General features: G+C 40.9%; 1 protein-coding gene across 1 annotated transcript in view; it reads right to left on the reverse strand.

Moving 5' to 3' along the window:
- LOC116985899 (ras-related protein Rab-40C) overlaps window positions 1-5,176 on the reverse strand; it is a 40,227-nt gene extending 35,051 nt beyond the window's left edge. Inside the window, exon 1 of the mRNA XM_033041015.1 lies at window positions 4,636-5,176. Within this exon, the coding sequence (XP_032896906.1) occupies window positions 4,636-4,786 (151 nt within the window). The 5' untranslated portion in view covers window positions 4,787-5,176. The remainder of the gene's footprint in view (window positions 1-4,635) is intronic.
- Window positions 5,177-18,800: the final 13,624 nt, after the last annotated feature.

Here is an 18,800-nt window from a genome sequence, read left to right on the forward strand (position 1 = left end):
TTCTCTTATACCTGCATTAAGGCGGCATTAACACCTGTGAAGCCATGTGTCCCAAACATTATGGTGACCTGAAATGGGGGTCTATGTATAAACACAGCTGTAATTTCTACATGGTAAAAACAAAATGTATCAAAATACACTTTAATAAAATCTGACACTGTGCATTTTAACCACGTGCGATTTTTTCTATTACAAATCTCAAATTGTGGAGTACAGAGGCAAATAAATAAATGAAGGGCCTTTGTCCCAAACATCATGGAGAGTACATGGATATTTTGCCCACCAATCTCTAACAGTTTAGAATTGATAATTTAAGGAAATGTAAAGATTTATGAACATGTTGTCAGGACTAGAGGATCTGAGCTATAGGCAGAGGTTTGAGTAAACTGGGACCCTATTCCTTGATGATGTGCGATCTTATAGAGGTGAGTAAGATCATGAGAGGAATAGATCAGGTAGATGCACAGAGTCTCTTGCCCAGAATAGGTGAATCGAGGACCAGAGGACATAGGCTTAAGGTGAAGGGGAAAAGATTTAATAGGAAACTGGGGGTAACTTTTTCACACAAAGGGTGGTGGGTGTGTGGAACGAGCTGCCAGAGGAGGTAGTTGAGGCAGGGACAATTCCAAAGTTTACGAAACAGTTAGACAGGGACAGGATTCTCAAAATGTTAATCTGAAAGTAGAATCTGTAGTAAAGAAAACAAACTCAATGCTAGCATTTATTTCAAGAAGGCTTGTATACAAAAACAGGGATGTTTGTTGAGGCTCTATAGGTGCTGGTAAGGCCACATTTGGAATATTATGAGCAATTTTGAACACCATATCTGAGGAAGGATATGCTGGCTCTGGAGAGGGTCCAGAGGAGGTTTTCAAGAATGATCTCAGGAATGAGGTTAACCTATGATGAGCGTTTGTCAGCAATGGGCCTGTACTCGCTGGAGTTTACCAGAAATACCTCTTCTCTCCATTCTTGATTAGTACAGGTGTCAGAGATTATGGGGAGAAGGTAGGAGAATGGGGTTAAGAGGGAGAGATAGATAAGCTATGATAGAATGGTGGAGTAGATTATGGGCCAAATGGCCTAATTCTACTCCTATCCCTTATGGCAAAGTATTGGAGTAACTCAGCTAGTCAGGCAGCATCTGTGTAGGACATGGATAATTTTTGGGTCCAGAGCCTTATTCCCCCTCACCTGTAACCAACCACCTATGACATACCAGACCGCGTGTCTCCCCTTCCCCCCCCCCACCCCTCACTCTTTTCCAGCTTTGTTTCCGCCCCTCCAGTCTGAAGAAAAGTCTCAATTCGAAACATCACCTATCCATTTTCTCCAGAAATGCTGTCTGACCTGCTTAGACACTGCAGTCTGGCACCAAAGTCCTAAGTCCATGACATTTCTTTGGCTTGTTGTGAGTGTTAAACTTTGTTCTGATATTCCAAGTATTATTAATTTTGAGTCTGGATCCAGTTTAGTATTAATAACCTGAAATTATTTCAAAAATATCAGTCCAGAAATGTTTCATTTTTGTACAATTTGCAAACGTATGTGTTAAATTAGCCTCTAGATGTAGACATTAATCACAAATAGGAGAGATATGTGGGAAGATTCTATTTCGTTTTATTTTGGAGTAGTGTAATCTATGTAAGACTTTAAATTGTATTAAAGCATGTCTGGCATTTAACGAGCATTGATGAATATGTTGTAAACTTTCGTCCCACATATCTTTCGTTATAGGATGACCCAATTCATTTTCCCATGTGTATCTATATGGTTCCATCGGTGGTACCTCGTTGTTTAGGAGGGTGTTATAAATATAAGCTATTAATTTTTCAGTGTTAGGATGCTTGTTCAAACATTCGTCAAGGATTTCTGGTTCCCTAGTCCTGTAGACTTGTGTATTAGATTTAACATAATCTCTAATTTGTAGATATCTGAAGAAGTTATTTGAGTGCAGTCCATGATTCTGTTGTAACTCTTGAAATGAAAGAAAAGTGCCTTTCCCATAAAGATGTCCAATCTTTTTAATTCCATAATGTTTCCATTGTGTGAAACCTTTATCCAATAAGGATGGCTTGAATAAAGGATTATTTACAATGGGAAGGCATAGTGGTATATTATTCAATTGTAAAGCTTTTTTAAATTGTTTCCAAATTCGTATGCCACTATGTATTAAGGGGTTTTCCTTATAGTTTTTTTTGTGCAGTTTTGTGGGAGCAAATATAATCGGACCAATTTCAAAAGGTAAACAGTCTTCCTTTTCCATCCTTAACCAATCTGGTTGTTGATCCATTTCTTCCAGCCAGAAATTCATGTTTTTAATATGGACTGCCCAGAAATAAAACAAGAAATTTGGCAAAGCCAACCCTCCATTTATCTTTGACTTATATAAATGTTTTTTACTTATTCTATGATTCTTATAATCCCAAATAAAACTTGTAACAATGGAATCGACTTTTTTGAAAAAAGTTTTTAGGATATCGGGATTAATTGATTTTATTTTCATTAATTATTTTTATTCTCATTTGATCACATTGGATGACATTCTGGTTCTAAAATGTCACCCAAGTCATGTTGAAGGCAATAGGTTACATGCGACCAATTTCAGCTGGATGCAAGCAAATAAAGGCAGATGATTATGGTGATGGTGTACACTCCCAATGCACTGGATTGTGAGCTCCAGATAACACGTTTTCTACCTAATGTACAACAGAAAACAATCAGCAACAGAAAATGGATCCATGTCAATTTTTTTTTAATTAAAAAAAGGATCTAAGGGCAGCATGGTGGCATAGCGGTAGAGCAACTCTATTCTTGGCTCTCGGGGGAAATCCCACTCACCCATTTATTTTCCTGCAATCCATTCTCTCGCGTATGCCCATTAACATCCTCTCTCAGCAACGTTCCTACTACCCTTGCTGGGAGGCAAACAATTAACCTACGCGTTTGAGATGACAGAAGAAATAGGGCACACCCGGGCAGACTCCACATTTTCTTAAATTCTTTCTGTTCCACAACCACAGTAGTTGTCAAAATATGTATGTGTTTACATTGTATTGTCCTCAAAGAGGGAGGAGTATAACAATGGGCCACCTACAACAAAATGACACCAATTGTTTGTATAACAAGAAATATACCAATAACATTCAATGCCAAACAGATGAAATATGATCTCCACAGAGCAAGTACATTAAATAATATTCATAGTCTCATTGTATTAGACATGTCAAAACTATTGAAAATATTTGATTTATGTATAAATTAAATAGCATCTGTCCACAAAAAGTAAACAAACAGCTTTACTACCCATGATCTTCATTTGCAGCAATTTACCCAAGATCAAAGGTGCCCGCTGAACAGACAAAATAAGAAATGGACAAAATGTGTAGATGATCTTGCAATTTGACATCCAGCACTTGTCCATCACCATCTGGAACTTTTAGTCCATTTACAAGACATTTAACAGCAGTTTTAAATTTGTAAATTTACTGCTGCTTAATAGATTGCAAGTGCATCAAATAACTATTTGCTTCCCTGATAAGTATACAACATTAAATTAAAATCTGGGAATAGTCAATTCGTCAGGCAGCATGTGTATTGAGAGAAATAGTTAAAAGATCAGATCAGTGACCTTCCACAAAAGCTAACATTTCTATCTTCTGCCGCCAAACAAATAAACGTGTTTGTTGTTCCACAGTTTCCATTTTATTTTGATCAATTCTGATCCGACTGTCATTGTTGTGGCAATTACAAAGATATGACATCAACTATCAATATTATCTTAACAACAATAATTGTCCCACTACAACCAAGTGCTCTGGAAGTATCAGCACAATGACATCCATCATCAGTAAAAGGTATGAAATGTATTTGCCTTCACTTTCCTGGTGTTCAGCACGGTATCCAACAATGAAGCAAGTATTGCAAGAAAGTCACCTTCAAAAAGCGAAAGCAGGATTCTGAAACCAATGATTAAACGGCAAAAGCAATCTCAGCAACTGTTTTGACAACAAATGAGGAAAGGTAAATAGCTGTCAGTCCACATTACATAACACAGAATACAATAAGCTTGATTCTGTATATGGAGACCAGGAGCAGTAATTTTTTTATTTTTTTAAAATAAAATACATATACTGCTTTCTATAGGGGGGAAAAAATACCACCCTATACTAGATCCAGAGTTAAAATTTGTTCTTAAAGAAATCCATGACTATTGCAGAAAAAAAAAAATGCTCTCAAGAGATTCGAGTGATCAAGCTTTAATGTTTCATAATTACGGGTTATTTGATAATGCCGTTTTAGAACATGTTTTCTGCCAAGGTTACAGTTCTTCTCTGGATTTAAAGTGATTCAGGCAACTGTAATGCACGATTTATAAAGTTTTTTAAAAAAATCAGCAGATACCTAGTCCTGAAAATGTAAAACTGAATTATTTGATCCATTCATGATGTTTACACTCTGGTCTCGTTCTAATAATAAACAAAATCGGTAAAAGGGTTTATTTTGAGATTCAAGGAGAACACATTTTGGTTACCCAAGAGTTAATATCAATGGTTTTAAACGCCAAGGTTTCGTGTTCAACTTCCTACACCCGGATTTCCACAGGCTGCAGTGCCTGGTCGAGGTTTCCCTTACCATTACAGTAGGCGTAGGGAGACTCGCTGGCTCCATCCTGCAGACTCTCCAGGATCTCTCCCTTGCCCACATCACTGTCGCCCACCAGCAGGAATTTGAGCAGGTAGTCGTAGGTTTTGACCGGACTCCCTTGGCTCGGCACCGCCGTCATCCTCCGTGATACGACGACAACACACCGCTGTGTGATTCATCCCACGGTCAGTCGGGCGTCGGTGGGGCGGGAGCTCACGGCCATCCCTACCCCCTCCTCCCCCGGGTGGGGGGGGGGAGGGAGAGAAAGTCGGCGACGCTCGGCGAGGCCTCCGAACACCGCCTGGGCCAAACGCCGCGGAAAACCTGAGGTAAACCTCGTCGGAAAACTTTAATAACTCCCTCCCCGAGTTAACGCTATTGCAACTACACTTTTTCTGAGGTAAATATTTCGCGGTGGTCTCCTCCGCAGCTTGGCTCCACTGCCGGCTCCAACCGACGATCGATCACTGACAGTCGACGGACGGACAGCGCAGTGTTGTTTTCCAGCTCGCGCTCTCTACGCACCTCCTTTCAAGCCGCGCTCTCATTGGCTGAGGTTGGGTGGGCATGACGTAGTGCCGGCGTCTGATTGGCTAGGTGTGGTCACGAGGGCTGGGCCAAGCTGGCTGGAGGCGGCGGCAGCGGAGGCGGCAAAGATCATTGGCGGCAGTGAGGGGGAGGGCAGGCAGGCAGCGTCGCCAAGTGAGTGGCTTTTCCATTTTAACACACGAGTTAAACACAAATTGGAGGAGCAGCACCTCATATTTCGCTTGAGCAACTTACACCCAAGCAATTTTACAATATGTTAAATGGTCAGCTCGACATAGACTACAAGACCTACACCAAACCCAAACCAATTAGGAGCAGACCAGGGCATTCGATCCAATTTGTGATCCCAGCTACAAAGACAGATGCATACAGCAATTCGTTCTTCCCCCGCACAATTAAAGCATGGAATAATCTCCACCCAACTATAGTTACCCAACCAGATGCAACTAAGTTTAAAGTAGCTCTTTCTTCCCAATAACCCTTTCTGGCTTAAGCCCTCCCTTCACCACCTCCAGTTTAAATTCCATTTGGAATATTTTGGAGGACCAAGAAACCAAGAACCAAGCGGTAGGGACACTGACTTCTCTACAAGTAACCTTTGCTTTCCCTCTCTCTACATCTCCCCCCATCCTAGTTCCTGATTAAATATTATCTTTGTATGCTTCGTTTTCACCTTCCCCCAGTTAACAATGATCTACATTTCCTGGATCCACGTCCTCTTTGATGTCTCGCTTTCACACCTTACCCTTCGATATCTCTGCATCCCTCTCTCTCTATCCCTCCCCCTTCCCAGTTCTCCGACCAGTCTGACTGCCTCCGATTACATTTTATTTCTGTTTGCTTTGTTGTTGCCTTCTCTCAGCTAACAATAATCTATTCTCCATTTTCCTTGGTCTCTTTTCCCCTTTGTCTCGTTTTCACGCCTTACCCTTCCTTATCTCTGAGTCTCCCTCTGCCCTGACTTCAGTCTGGAGAATAGTCTCGACTCGAAACGTCACCCATTCCTTCTCTCCCGAGATGCTGCCTGTCCCGCTGAGTTACCCCAGCATTTTGTATCTATCTAGTTAGACACACGAGTTAGACACAAGATGCTAAGAGTAACTCAGCAGGACTGGCAGTACCCCTGGAGAGAAGGAATGGGTGGTGGCCTGTGGAAAAAAAAAACACCTGTCCATGTTCTCCAGAGATGCTGCCTAACCTGCTGAGTTACTCCAGCACTTCCACATTCTATAGTCCTTCCTCTGCTGGATATTAAGGGACACCCTAAAAAAAAGCCAAAGGAAGGGATATCACCCCAGGGCGCTATGTGAGAGAGAAGAAGTGAAAAAACAAGGAACCGCAATGCTGAATTTTTTTTTTAAAAGGCACAAAGACACAAAATTCTGGGTTAACTCAGCAGGTCAGGCAGCACCCCTGGAGAACATAGATAGGTAATGTTTTGGGTTGGGATTCTTCTTCAGACTCAGACGCACTGAAGATAGATCCTGACCCGAAACGCCTTCTATTCATGTCCTTCAGGGATGCTCCCTTGACCTGCTGAGTTACTCCAGCATTTTGTGTCTTTCCACACTCTATAGTTCTTCCTCTGCTGGACATTAAGGAACACCCTAAAAAAAACAAGGGAAGGGATACCACCCCATGGAGCTATGAGTGACAACAAGAAGAGAGAAACGAGGAACTGCAATGGTGGTATACAAAACAAAATTGAAAATAAAAGAAAACTCTCATTTTAAGTGTGGAACAATTAATTAAAAAGCAGTTGGTTTATCAGAAAATGAAATATTAATGTGGCAGTACGGGACGATCTTAGCCTCCGTAGCCGGCGGTCGGGCCCTCCACATTGGGGCGACCAATCTCCCGCATTGGGGAGATCTCAGCTCCCCCGCGCCGGGCGATCGGACCCTGGATCGGGGCTGGTTGAACCTCTTGCGACTTTGGAGCTTCCCGACATCAGTCTCTACCCGAGACTGCGAGCTCCTCGATGTTGAATTCCGCAGGCCGGGGTTGAAGTGTCGATGCCAGGCAAGGGGCTCAGTCAGTCTCGAACAAGGCCGCCAGCTCAATGATGTTAAGCCGCAGAGCGACTGGAGATACGATCTGGAAAACAATTGCATCTCTGGCAAGGTAAGAGATTGAAAAAAAGTTTCCCCCAACCCCGACCCCCTCCCCCACCCCCCACATAAAACAAACCAGAGAACATTACCACAAACCTTTTAAAACACACTAAAAATAACAAAAAGACGAAAAGACAAGATACAAGATACATTTATTTGTCACATGTACCAATTGGTACAGTGAAATGTGAGGTTGCTATACAGCCATACGAATAATAAAGAGCACAGAACACGATAGTCTTTAACAGAGACATCCCCACACAGCGGGATCAAAGTTTCCCACTGTGAGGGAAGGCTCCAAAATTCAGTCATCCTCCTCTGTTGTCCTCCCGTGGTTGGGGGGCTCCCGAACCCCCCGCTGTCGCCGCTACAGGCAGCCTGATGTTCAGGCCCGCTCGCCGGGGTGATGGAAGTCCGACGTCAGGACTGGAGGACATCCTCAGCGGCTTGGACATCCGAATCGGCCACCTCCTACCATCATCAGGTCCATCTGTATAAAACAGATGACTTCTTGACCACATTATGTATAAAAAGAAGGATTGTTTTCTTGTTACTGAATTAATTCTGGCATTTAAATATATTATAGATCTATAATTATTATAGATCAATAGTGCCTATCGTACCATCTATGCTTTTATATTTATCCATTTCTGAAGTTATCTTCTTATATTTCTGTGCATCATTTCTAGGAGATAGGCTACTATGGCATCCATCCTCCAACTAATTAACTGTGACCATCCAATTGCCCTCACTCTGCTCTCGCCCTTGCACATCTCAATCAAACCACAACAGCATTCCCCTCGCCTCTCACCCCACCAGCCCCCACATTCAGCAAATCATCGTCCATCATTTTCATCACTTCCAGACTGACACCATTAACAAATGCATCTTCCCCATCCCTCTCATTCTGCATTTCAAAGGGATCATTCATTTGTGCATCTTGATGCACTCTTTCATCATCCCTAACACCTGCTTCCCCTTTCCCCATGGTATCGTTCTCATGCAAATAATGGGGATGAAACACCTGTCCTTTCACCTACTTCCTTCTCTCCATCTGGACCCCAAACAGCCCTTCAGGGTTAAAAAATAGCAATGCACATATGCTATGTTTTACCGTGTTGTATTTACTACACGTGATGTGATGATTGTGCTTCTAGATTAGGGAGACCAAAGGTAGGTTGAGTATTTGCTTTGATAATTATCTCTGTCAGATCTATGTGTGTGATGCTGAGATTCCATTGCTTGCAACTCTAATACTCCATTCCTTCATGTTCTAACTGTCTTACCACTGTTACAGTGAAGCTAAATAGAAGCTTGAAGAACGACACTTCACTTTTCAATTAGGCAAATTACAGTCTTCATGTTACAATATTGCATGTAACAATTTAGATCAGAAACCATGCTCTCATTTGCTTTTCCAATAATAGTGATGGTAATGGTTCTGCTCTTCACTTAATCACCGCACCTTGTTCCCTGTCTCAGGCCTCTTTTATTCAGGATCTGCTCTTCTCTATCCTTGCCTCTTTACTTGATTTAAACTATATTTTGCAGCTCTGACAAAAGTCACAAATTTGAAATTTAATTTATCTCTCCACTTTCTGGCATTTACAAAAATAATTGCTGTGTATTATTTCCCTTTCTCCCGAGACTTCTATAGCATTTGGTTTTTAGTATAATCTAACGCCATCACCAAAATGGAAGATATTTTATTTATTATTACCTATAAATGTAACTGCTTAAAATCACAATTTCTATTACTTTCGATTATATTTTGTACTCATCTCTGCTGCCACATCTACTTTCTGATCTTACTTCAAAAATTCACCACTACTTCCTCTTGATCTTTCATATCAGATTTCACCTGCTGAACTGGTCCAGAAGGTCCTTGCTCTTTTACTTCAGAGCCTGTATTTGTAATAGAAACATAAATTCTTGATTTTCATTTTATAATTGTTTGCCATAACAGGATGTTTCAGTATTAATCATTGTTTATTAAAATATGAAATCTTGCTTGTATCTTGCTGCTGAGAAATCTTACTTGGAATCCTGCTGCTGAGATATTTATAGGCAAATATGTATGCCAAAATATTTGACATAACTACTGGTTTCTACTAATGTATTTTGATTATGAAAGGCATGATACATTTCCTCACTCTTGCTGTCATTATGGATTGTTGCATTTTCTGGACATCTTTGTGATGTGCAAAATCCAGCTGGGTGATGAGGAAATTCAGCAGATTTCACCGATTAATATTTTTTGTCAGGTATATTTTAACATTTCTTATTTCCTATTCTTAAATTTTTAACTATCAGCTATTTATTTGGACAACCTAATCAACACATTCTAATCTGCAGAAAAATTATTTCAATTCAACTGAAAAACAACTCTTTGTAAAATACTGCTCATTATCCAAAGCTGAATGAATACATTATTTTGGTTTCTTGGGTATTTTTCACAGGTGATTTCAAAGCTGCCTCTGTGTTTCTTAAATTTATTCGCATCATTTTGAGTGCAATTCCTATGATCAATTATTCATAACTAGCAACGGTGTTTGCAGTGAGGAGGAAGCTATAGTATGTTGCCCTGGTACTTGTGCGCCAAAGAATATGGCTGCCAGGGAGATAACAAAAACTGTTCAAAAGGGAACTGCAGATGCTGGAATATCGAAGGTACACAAAATTGCTGGGGAAACTCAGCGGGTGCAGCAGCATCTATGGAGCGAAGGAAATAGGCGACGTTTCGGGCCGAAACCCTTCTTCAGACTGATGGGGGGTGGGGGGGGGGGAAAGAAAGAAGGAAAAGGGGAGGAAGATGAGGAGCCCGAGGGCGGGCGGATGGGAGGGTGGGAGGAGACAGCTAGAGGGTTAAGGAAGGGGAGGAGACAGCAAGGGCTAGCCAAATTGGGAGAATTCAAAAACTGCCTGGAATCTGCAAGGTACTGCATTGACATGTCCTTATAGGCACAGAAGAATGTCTGTGTTTTGGTAGAGCCAATTAAAGGATCAGCATAGAATCAGATCAATCAGCCCACTGAATCCACCATCGATCACCCATTCACACTAGTTGTATGTTATCTCACTTATTCATCCACTCCCTACATATTAGGGACAATTTGCCCGAGCTAGTGTGCACGGGTGATCAATGGGTGGCCGAATGGCCTGTTTCCATGCTGTTTCTGTAAACTAAACTTAATATATTTCAGTTACTAGTTAAAACTGTTTTGGATTTTCAGATTTTTCCTGTGACACATGATTTTTGGTGGATAATTAATGCTTAATCTATTCATTTAGAAGAAAATGTAAGTTCCTTTGGAGATTTTTGTGGACCATCGTTATATTTAAGGATTTGCTAAAGCTTGAGATGGGGACTGTGGGTATAGTGTGGGAAAGATAATATCAAGGAATGGAACTGGTTTAAGTAAGGCTATTGTGAAATACAGCAGATTATGAAGTTGTTTACAAGACAACCCAGGCCAGACTGACGTAATGTAGGAATAAAGACAAATGGAGCCTGCAGACATCAGAGGCTATAACTAACATAATTTATGCCAAGCAATTTGTACCCCAGGGGTATGAACATTGACTTCTCTAATTTCAGGTAGTCCCTACTTTCTCCTCCCCTTCTCAGCTCTCCCTCAGCCCACTGGCTCCACCTCTTCCTTTCTTCTTCCGGCCAGCCCCCCACCCTCGACCCTCACATCAGTCTGAAGAAGGGTTTTGACCCGAAACGTTGCCTATTTCCTTCGCTCCATAAATGCTGCCTCACCCGCTGAGTTTCTCCAGCATTTTTGTCTACCTACAATTTATGCCAAGCATTTTTTGAAAAAGGAAGGAAAAAATGGTAATGTCAGTATTGGAAATACTGTAAATGATGCCAAAATGTGGGAGTTTGAAATAGAAGTTTTAATTAGCTGAGGATCTGAGCTAGTTCCTTCTGTTTTATCAGGACACAAAAGAAAAACTGCTAGGCAGGTTATGCTAAAGATTTGCATAATGTTGCTGTTGTGCAAATGGGCACCAGCCATGATTATGTTGTTGAATGAAATGCAAGGTTAGGTTTGCACAAACCCTGAGATGGAACCAAACTCTTGCCTGATTAGCTCATCCAGTTTCTTAAGGTCCGCTCCCACAAATTGAATCAATGGTTTACCTCCCGTAGCAATTTTCTCCAACTGTTATGTTTGTACCTTTTCAAAGGAACTGCAATATGAATTGCAATAAGACCAAAAGTATATAGGTACTTCCATTCAGAAATTCATGTATTCTGTACAAAATTTCCTTTACAGCTTTTTTGTCGTGTCATTTAGAGATCTCATTGTGAATATTACAAAGTAGCCTTAAATAATATGGTACATGTAGTTCCCTTTGTCAATATGTGCTTCTGATATTGAAACTTGCAGATTTGTCTGCTGATTTTGCATATCTCTGGCACGTCGATTATTCAGACTTGAACCTCGAGCATCATACATTCTTCTACACAAATTGTTTTTTATTGCCTTCTTTAACTTGATTAAAGGAACAGGACTACTGTATCCACGGACAGGAAATAAATGAGGTTATAGGGGTTGGAGACGTCGAAGGGTTTGTTTAAAACCTATCCTTGCTTTCCTCTGCATTTATCCAAAATTGTTTTTTATATGCTGGTGGTCATATATTGTTTAATTTAATTTAAAGATACAGCGCAGAAACAGGCCCTTCGGCCCACTGAGTCTGTGCCGTCCAGCGATCCCCGCACACTAACACTATCCTACACACACTAGGGACAATTTACAATTATACCAAGCCAATTAATCTACAAACCTGTACGTCTTTGGAGTGTTGGAGCAAACCGGAGATCCTGGAGAAAACCCATGCAGGACACAGACAGCACCCATAGGCAAGGCAGTAACCCTAACGCTTCCCCAACCGTGCCACCCCTTGTAAAAGGTACATGAATGAAAATTAATGTTCATGTAACAATGGTACAGCTGGTAGCGCTGCTGTCTCACAGTGCGAGAGACCCTAGTGTGATCACGACCTTGAGTGCTGTCTACGCAGAGGGACCTCGTGGGTTTCCTCTGGCAGCTCAGGTTTCGTCCCACATCCCAAAGATATGCGGGTTTGAAGGTTAATTGGCCTCTGTAAATTGCTCCACGTGCGGAGGGAGTGGACGTAAAAATTCTATAACAGAACTAGTATGAATGGGTGATTGCTGATTGTCATCTACTCGGTGGGCCGAAGGGCTTGCTTGCATGCTGTATATTTCAATCAAGAAGAAACAGAAAATTAGGCTAAAGTACAAAAATCTATATCCGTGTTTGTTTTGGGCAGATTTGTGGGGTTAATTGGACCTGTATCTTTTAAGAGCTTTGTATTTAATGGTTATTAAGCCTTAACTGCAATAATTTTTGTTCATGACACGTAGCAGGTTGTGAATGTCTAACTTCTTAACAGGAAATATAAAATATATAGGCAACTCTTTGATGCTGCAAATACTGCACTATTATTTCAACAGACAGTCTGTATCCAAGAAAGTGATGAATGATTTAAATCATGCTTTCATTACCCCAAGCATTCCACCTTGTAGTCTAGCTGACATTTGAAAACATTTATCATAATTGAGGTTCATAGATTTGAATTCCAGGCAAGCCCAAGATTTTAAACTGAACTCAGTGGGTTGCAAAACAAGTATTCTTAATCCGTAAGGTACACAGCTGTTTCTAAACACAATCGTCTAAATATTAGTCACACCTCTACAAACACATAGGATGGAAATGGGCTGCATAACTGAAATCATTTGCTAGCTCTATAAAAAGTGCTCTTTGAAAACTCATTAAATACTGCACCTGGAGTGTGCTGCAACAAAGTATGCTGGTAATTTGTGCATCAACTTGGGTGTGCAGGCACATAATCATCGCCTGTGTGCTATAACTTGATGACTGAAGTTGGAGTCATCTCGTCTTTCCAGCGGAGATGAAGAATTAATAATTTTCCATTCCTTTAACAAACTTCAGTCCAGCTAGATGCTTTCTAGAGGCAACATACATTGCAGCAAGGAATATGACACAGTGGCGCCACTGTAGAGCTGTTGCCTTGCAGCGCCAGAGACCCGGGTTCAATCCTGACTACGGGCGCTGTCTGTACTGAGTTTGTACGTTCTCCCTGTGACTGCATGGGTTTTCTCTGGGTGCTCCGGTTTCCTCCCACACTCCAAAGACGTCCAAGAATGTAGGTTAATTGGCTTTGGTAAAATTGTAAATTGTACCTAGTGTGTGGTATAAGATTAGTATATGGGGTGATCACTGATCCGTAAGGACTCGGTGGGCCGAAGGGCTTGTTCAACCCCATTCTGCACAGGGATTGGTGTAATTAGCTATCATTTATTTGCTTTTCATTTAATATCTTTGCATAGCACACATGAAATGGTCATGAATTTCTGAGGACCACAAATTTGAGGAGGATTTTTTTCTCAGTTCCTCAGTCAATGAAGTCAAATACTTAAAGGAGTTTGTGAAAGGTCATGCTTAGTGGCTGATCTCTACATTTTTCTTGAAATATCGCAGGTTCAGATCATGTCGATTGTGGAACTGACACACAATGAACTTCTGGAAGAAACATCTTTTGCTAAAATGGTCTCACCGCTCAATACTGCACAGTGTGACAATCGAGATCCACAATAAAGCATGGGTCTCTTTCCATCTCTCAGGAGCCAGGTCTGGGTGAAGGCACACAAAAGTGATGAAATTTATCACTGTCTTCAGTGCACAAGCTGTGGGAGGAGATGATTGAAGACCTAATACCGATACTAAACACATGGTCCATCAAACAGAAGTGATCCCTATCCTCCTACAAGCATCTGAAACATGGACAACTTACAGAAGCCATTTCAAAATACTGGAGAAATAGAACTAACATTCTCTATGTTCCATCACCAGCCACAATCAAACTAAATTGATCATTGCTGAACATTAGATGCACTCATTAAATTGATTAAGATTAAAAATGTGTTTTAGTTACCATCATCTTTTATTAGACTGTCTTGACTCAACCTTTATGAAGATGGTTGGATCAGTTCAATTCAGAGGATAGTCTATACATTGTTCAAACTAGCTTATGCCGTAAATTACTCAGTGTTTGAGAGGGGATAATTCTACTAAAGTAACGAATATTGTACTTTGAATATTCTTGATTGTGGTGATTTGAGAGCCATTAAGTTTTCTATTCTTAAATCACAGAACAAGGTGACAGATTAAAACTGGGAAATGTGGTTAACATTGTGAATTACTGTTGCATATGATGGAGCTAGGTATTAAATAACAGATATTGGGAATATTAACGATGGCTGCACTTGCAAATGCAGATCCACCTGAATAAAATGAAAATTGCATTTTCATACACTTATTGAAACCATTTGTTACATTGTGGAAACCTATGTTTAATTATTCACCTATTTTATATATGCATTTGAAGACAGTTTACATCTCATTATAACATCCATCACTTTTAACAGTGACATTTGGAGTTCCAATCTGGCAGGATTTGAGATGATCAACTATACCAGCTAACTATCACAAAAAGCTTGTTTATATTGGGACAGATTTAGTTATTTTACTCAGTTGGTGTCAAGATTTTATTACATGAAACATAAATGAAGGGGAAAAAAGCTGTTCACCAAATCATTCTGAAAGCAGATGGTGTTATTACTGCTATGGGTAATAATTATTAGATTTGTGGGAAATACAGAACATTACAGCTCAGGAACAGGCCCTTCGGCCCACAAAGGTCAGCACCGGACATGATGTCAAGTTAAACTTATCTCTGCCTGCACATGTTCCATATCCCTCCATATCCATGTGCCTATCCAAAAGCCTCTTTTAAAACGCTACTATTATATCTGCCTCCACCATCACCCCTGGCAGCACTTTTCAGGCACCCACTGCTCTCTGTGTGAAAAAAAACCTGCCCGCACATTTCCTTTAAACTCTGTTCCTCTCACCATAAATCTATGCTCTCTCTTTGACATTTCCATCCTGGGAAAAAGGTTTTGACTATCCATCGTATTTATGTCTTTTATAAATTTTATATGCTTCTATCAAGTCTCCCCTCAGCCTCCGACACTCCAGAGAAAGTAATCCAAGTTTGTCCAACCTCTCCTTTTCGCTAATATTATAAAGTTTATCATATTTCTCTGCGTTTGAATGAAAATCAGTTAATAACCATTGTAGATATAAAATCTAGTGATAAATCAAGACTTGGGTCAAAGATGTATAGAATGCAGCCTTTGTGTGCATGGGGTGGGGACAGAATTGGGGGCTGGTTAGTCTGTAGGTTGTTTTTCTTGGCACCAAAATCTCACCAGTGACGATCCATACAATATGTATGTGGTTATTCGCTTTGTTTAATCATTTATGGAGCCTGCAGAGAAATGAACTTGCTATTCATAAAATAAATATAGTGTTTGATTAGGATTTATATTAAAGCGTGTTTAAAATTCAAATAGCAATTAATGGTTTGCCGACAAAAATTCTCCACTGCAACACTCTGGTGACAGGGGGTTAGGTGGGTGGTATTTGTTAGGGACAGGAACAAGATGGTAAAGTCTGGAAACGAGCCTGTGTTGATGTGTCAGCTACCTTCTGCCTCGGGAAATGATACACCAACGTTATTTCCATGTCAGCAGTCAAAGAGCAGTGCATTCATCATCTGCACAATGGTTTCGAGAATTTTCAAGAGTTCTTTGCATTAAAAAGGAATTGCTGTGCTTTGGAGGGGTCAGAAATTATTTACTCAGGCCTTACATGCAGCATTGACCCCACATCCCATAAAATCATAACATTTAATTATTTAAGTTAAATAAAGAGAATTACATTTGTGGAGATTATTACCTTCCTTCCGCAGAAAGAAAAATCGAAGGTAGACCAAAAAGCTGGAGAAACTCAGCGGGTGAGGCAGCATCTATGGAGCGTAAGGAATAGGCGACGTTTCGGGTCGAGACCCTTCTTCACTGATGAAATGGTAAAAAAAAAAAAAGACGAACATTTTGAAAGAAAAAATACATGCTTTATACCACACCTTTTGTGACCTCGGGACTTCCCTAAGCTTTACAACCAAAGATAAACCGATGATTTATTTACCATTGTCATGCAGGAAACAACAACCAATTTTGTACAGCACAAGTTTACACAACAACAGTGTGATCATGTAGGCTGAAGATGGGTCTCGACCCGAAACATCACCTATTCTTTTGTTCCAGAGATGCTGCCTGACCTGTTTAGTTACTCCGACTTTTTGTGTCTCCCTTCGGTTTAAACCAGCAACTGCAGTTCCTTCCCATACAATCAATTTTAGGTATTTATTTACAGATATTATATAGCTGATTGTATAAGAAAGAACTGCAGATGCTGGAAATATCGAAGGTAGACACAAAATGTTGGAGAAACTCAGCAGGTGAGGCAGCATCTGGAGAGAAGGAATAGGCGATGTTTTGGGATTGAGGCCCTTCTTCAGACTGATGTGGGTGGGGGGTGGGTAAAAGAAATGAAGAGGTGGAGACAGTAGGCTTTGTGGGAGAGCTGGGAAGGGGGAGGGGAAGGCAGGAGAAAACAAGGTAAATCTAAAATTAGAGAAGTCAATGTTCATACCGCTGGGGTCTAAATTACCTAAGCAAAATATGAGGTGCTGTTCCTCCAATTTGCACTCGGCATCACTCTGACAATGGAGGAGGCCCAGGACAGAATGGTCAGATTCGGAATGGGAGGGGGAGTTGAAGTGCTGAGCAATCGGGAGACCAGGTTGGTTAATACGAACTGAGCTGAGGTGTTGGGCGAAGCGATGTAGAGAAGTTGGCACCTGGAACAGCATATGCAGTAAACGAGGTTGGAGGAGGTGCAGGTGAACTGCCTCACCTGGAAAGACTGATTGGGTAGGGAGATGTCGGAAATGGTCCATGTGAATTTGAGTGCCGGATGGAAATTAGTGGTGAAATGGATGAAGTCAGTGAGTTCTGCATGGGTGCAGGAGGTAGCACCAAAGCAGTCGTCAATGTAGTGGAGGTAGAGTTCGGAGATAAGGCCAGGGTACGTCTCGAACAGGGATTATTCGACGAACCCTACAAATAGGCAGGCATAGCTACGCCTTGGATTTGGAGGAAATGGGAGGAGTCAAAGGAAAATTTGTTGAGGGTAAGGACCAGCTCCGCTCGCTGGAGGAGATTATCAGTAGACGGAAATTGCTTGGTTCTACGGTCGAGGAAGAAACGGCGGGCTTTAAGACCCTCGTAGTGGGGGATGGAGGTGTAGAGTGACTGGACATCCATGGTGAAGAGGAAGGAGTGGGGGCCTGGAAAACGGAAGTCATGAAGGAGAAGAAGAGCGTGTGAGGTGTCTTAGATATAGGTGGGGAGGGATTGGATCAGGGGGGGGGATAGGATGGATTTGAGGTATTTAGAAATAAATTCGGTGGGACACAGCTGATTATGCAGTCCAGAACCACTATGCATAGCTGACTTTAACACTATAGCTAACACCAGCAAACAATTGAAATCTTATATAGCAGACAAATCATTGAAACTCTCTGAACAGCAATTGCCGTGTCTGTCTTCAGAGCTGAAGCTTATAACAGTGTAAAATGAAGCCTTACTCTGAACAGTCCTTTGTTGTTCGATTCAAAATGCTGGAGTAACACAGCGGGACAGACAGCATCTCTGGATAGAAGGATCCAGAGATACTGCTTGTCTCTTTGAGTTACTCCAGCATTTTGTCTCTATCTTTGGTGTGAACCTACCTACACTGTTGTAATGCTCATGTACACTAACAGGGTCCATTGTGACTATGCATTCCTAAATGTAAACAAAAATTACATATCACCCGAGTTCACCTCCCCTGATACCAAATGGCGAGATTGAGATCTCCATTGTCCTTTTGGAGATGTATACTGTGGATACAAGGCACTCCCCACAGGGAACAAGTCAGATTGAATTAGCCCATGTTTTCATATTTTGCTGCATCTGCTTCAATATTTTCTAACACCGGCAGGGATCTGGCTATTCCCCCCCTCCCCCTTCACTGACCAACAAAGGAATTAATATATCACCTTTTTAAAAAAAACTCTGCACATGATTAACTATTTCTCAAATCTCTTCTTTAAAGAACATTTTCAATTGTATTTTCAATTTAAACCACATTGATTTTATGGCATTTATCAGCATTGTCATCGTTTGTAAAACAATAAACTGTTAGATCATTCAATACAAAAATGAGACCATTATGCAATTGGGGTTAAAAAAAAGAGCTATTTATGTACAAATGTTGAGGAACTGTAAATGTAAGACTATTTGAAGGCATCCCCTTCTCCTTTTAGAGTAATGGTGTTGTATGGAAGATTTGCAGCTGACAAGTCTTTTTTTTATTGGCAAAATAGATATTGAGAGACACTCTACCTCCAGCACAATAACATTGGCAATTTAAAAGTGTTGGCCAAAACAAACCAGTTGTTATTGTTGAAATTTTCAAT

Source organism: Amblyraja radiata, chromosome 22 (assembly GCF_010909765.2).
Source record: "Amblyraja radiata isolate CabotCenter1 chromosome 22, sAmbRad1.1.pri, whole genome shotgun sequence".
NCBI lineage: Eukaryota > Metazoa > Chordata > Chondrichthyes > Rajiformes > Rajidae > Amblyraja > Amblyraja radiata.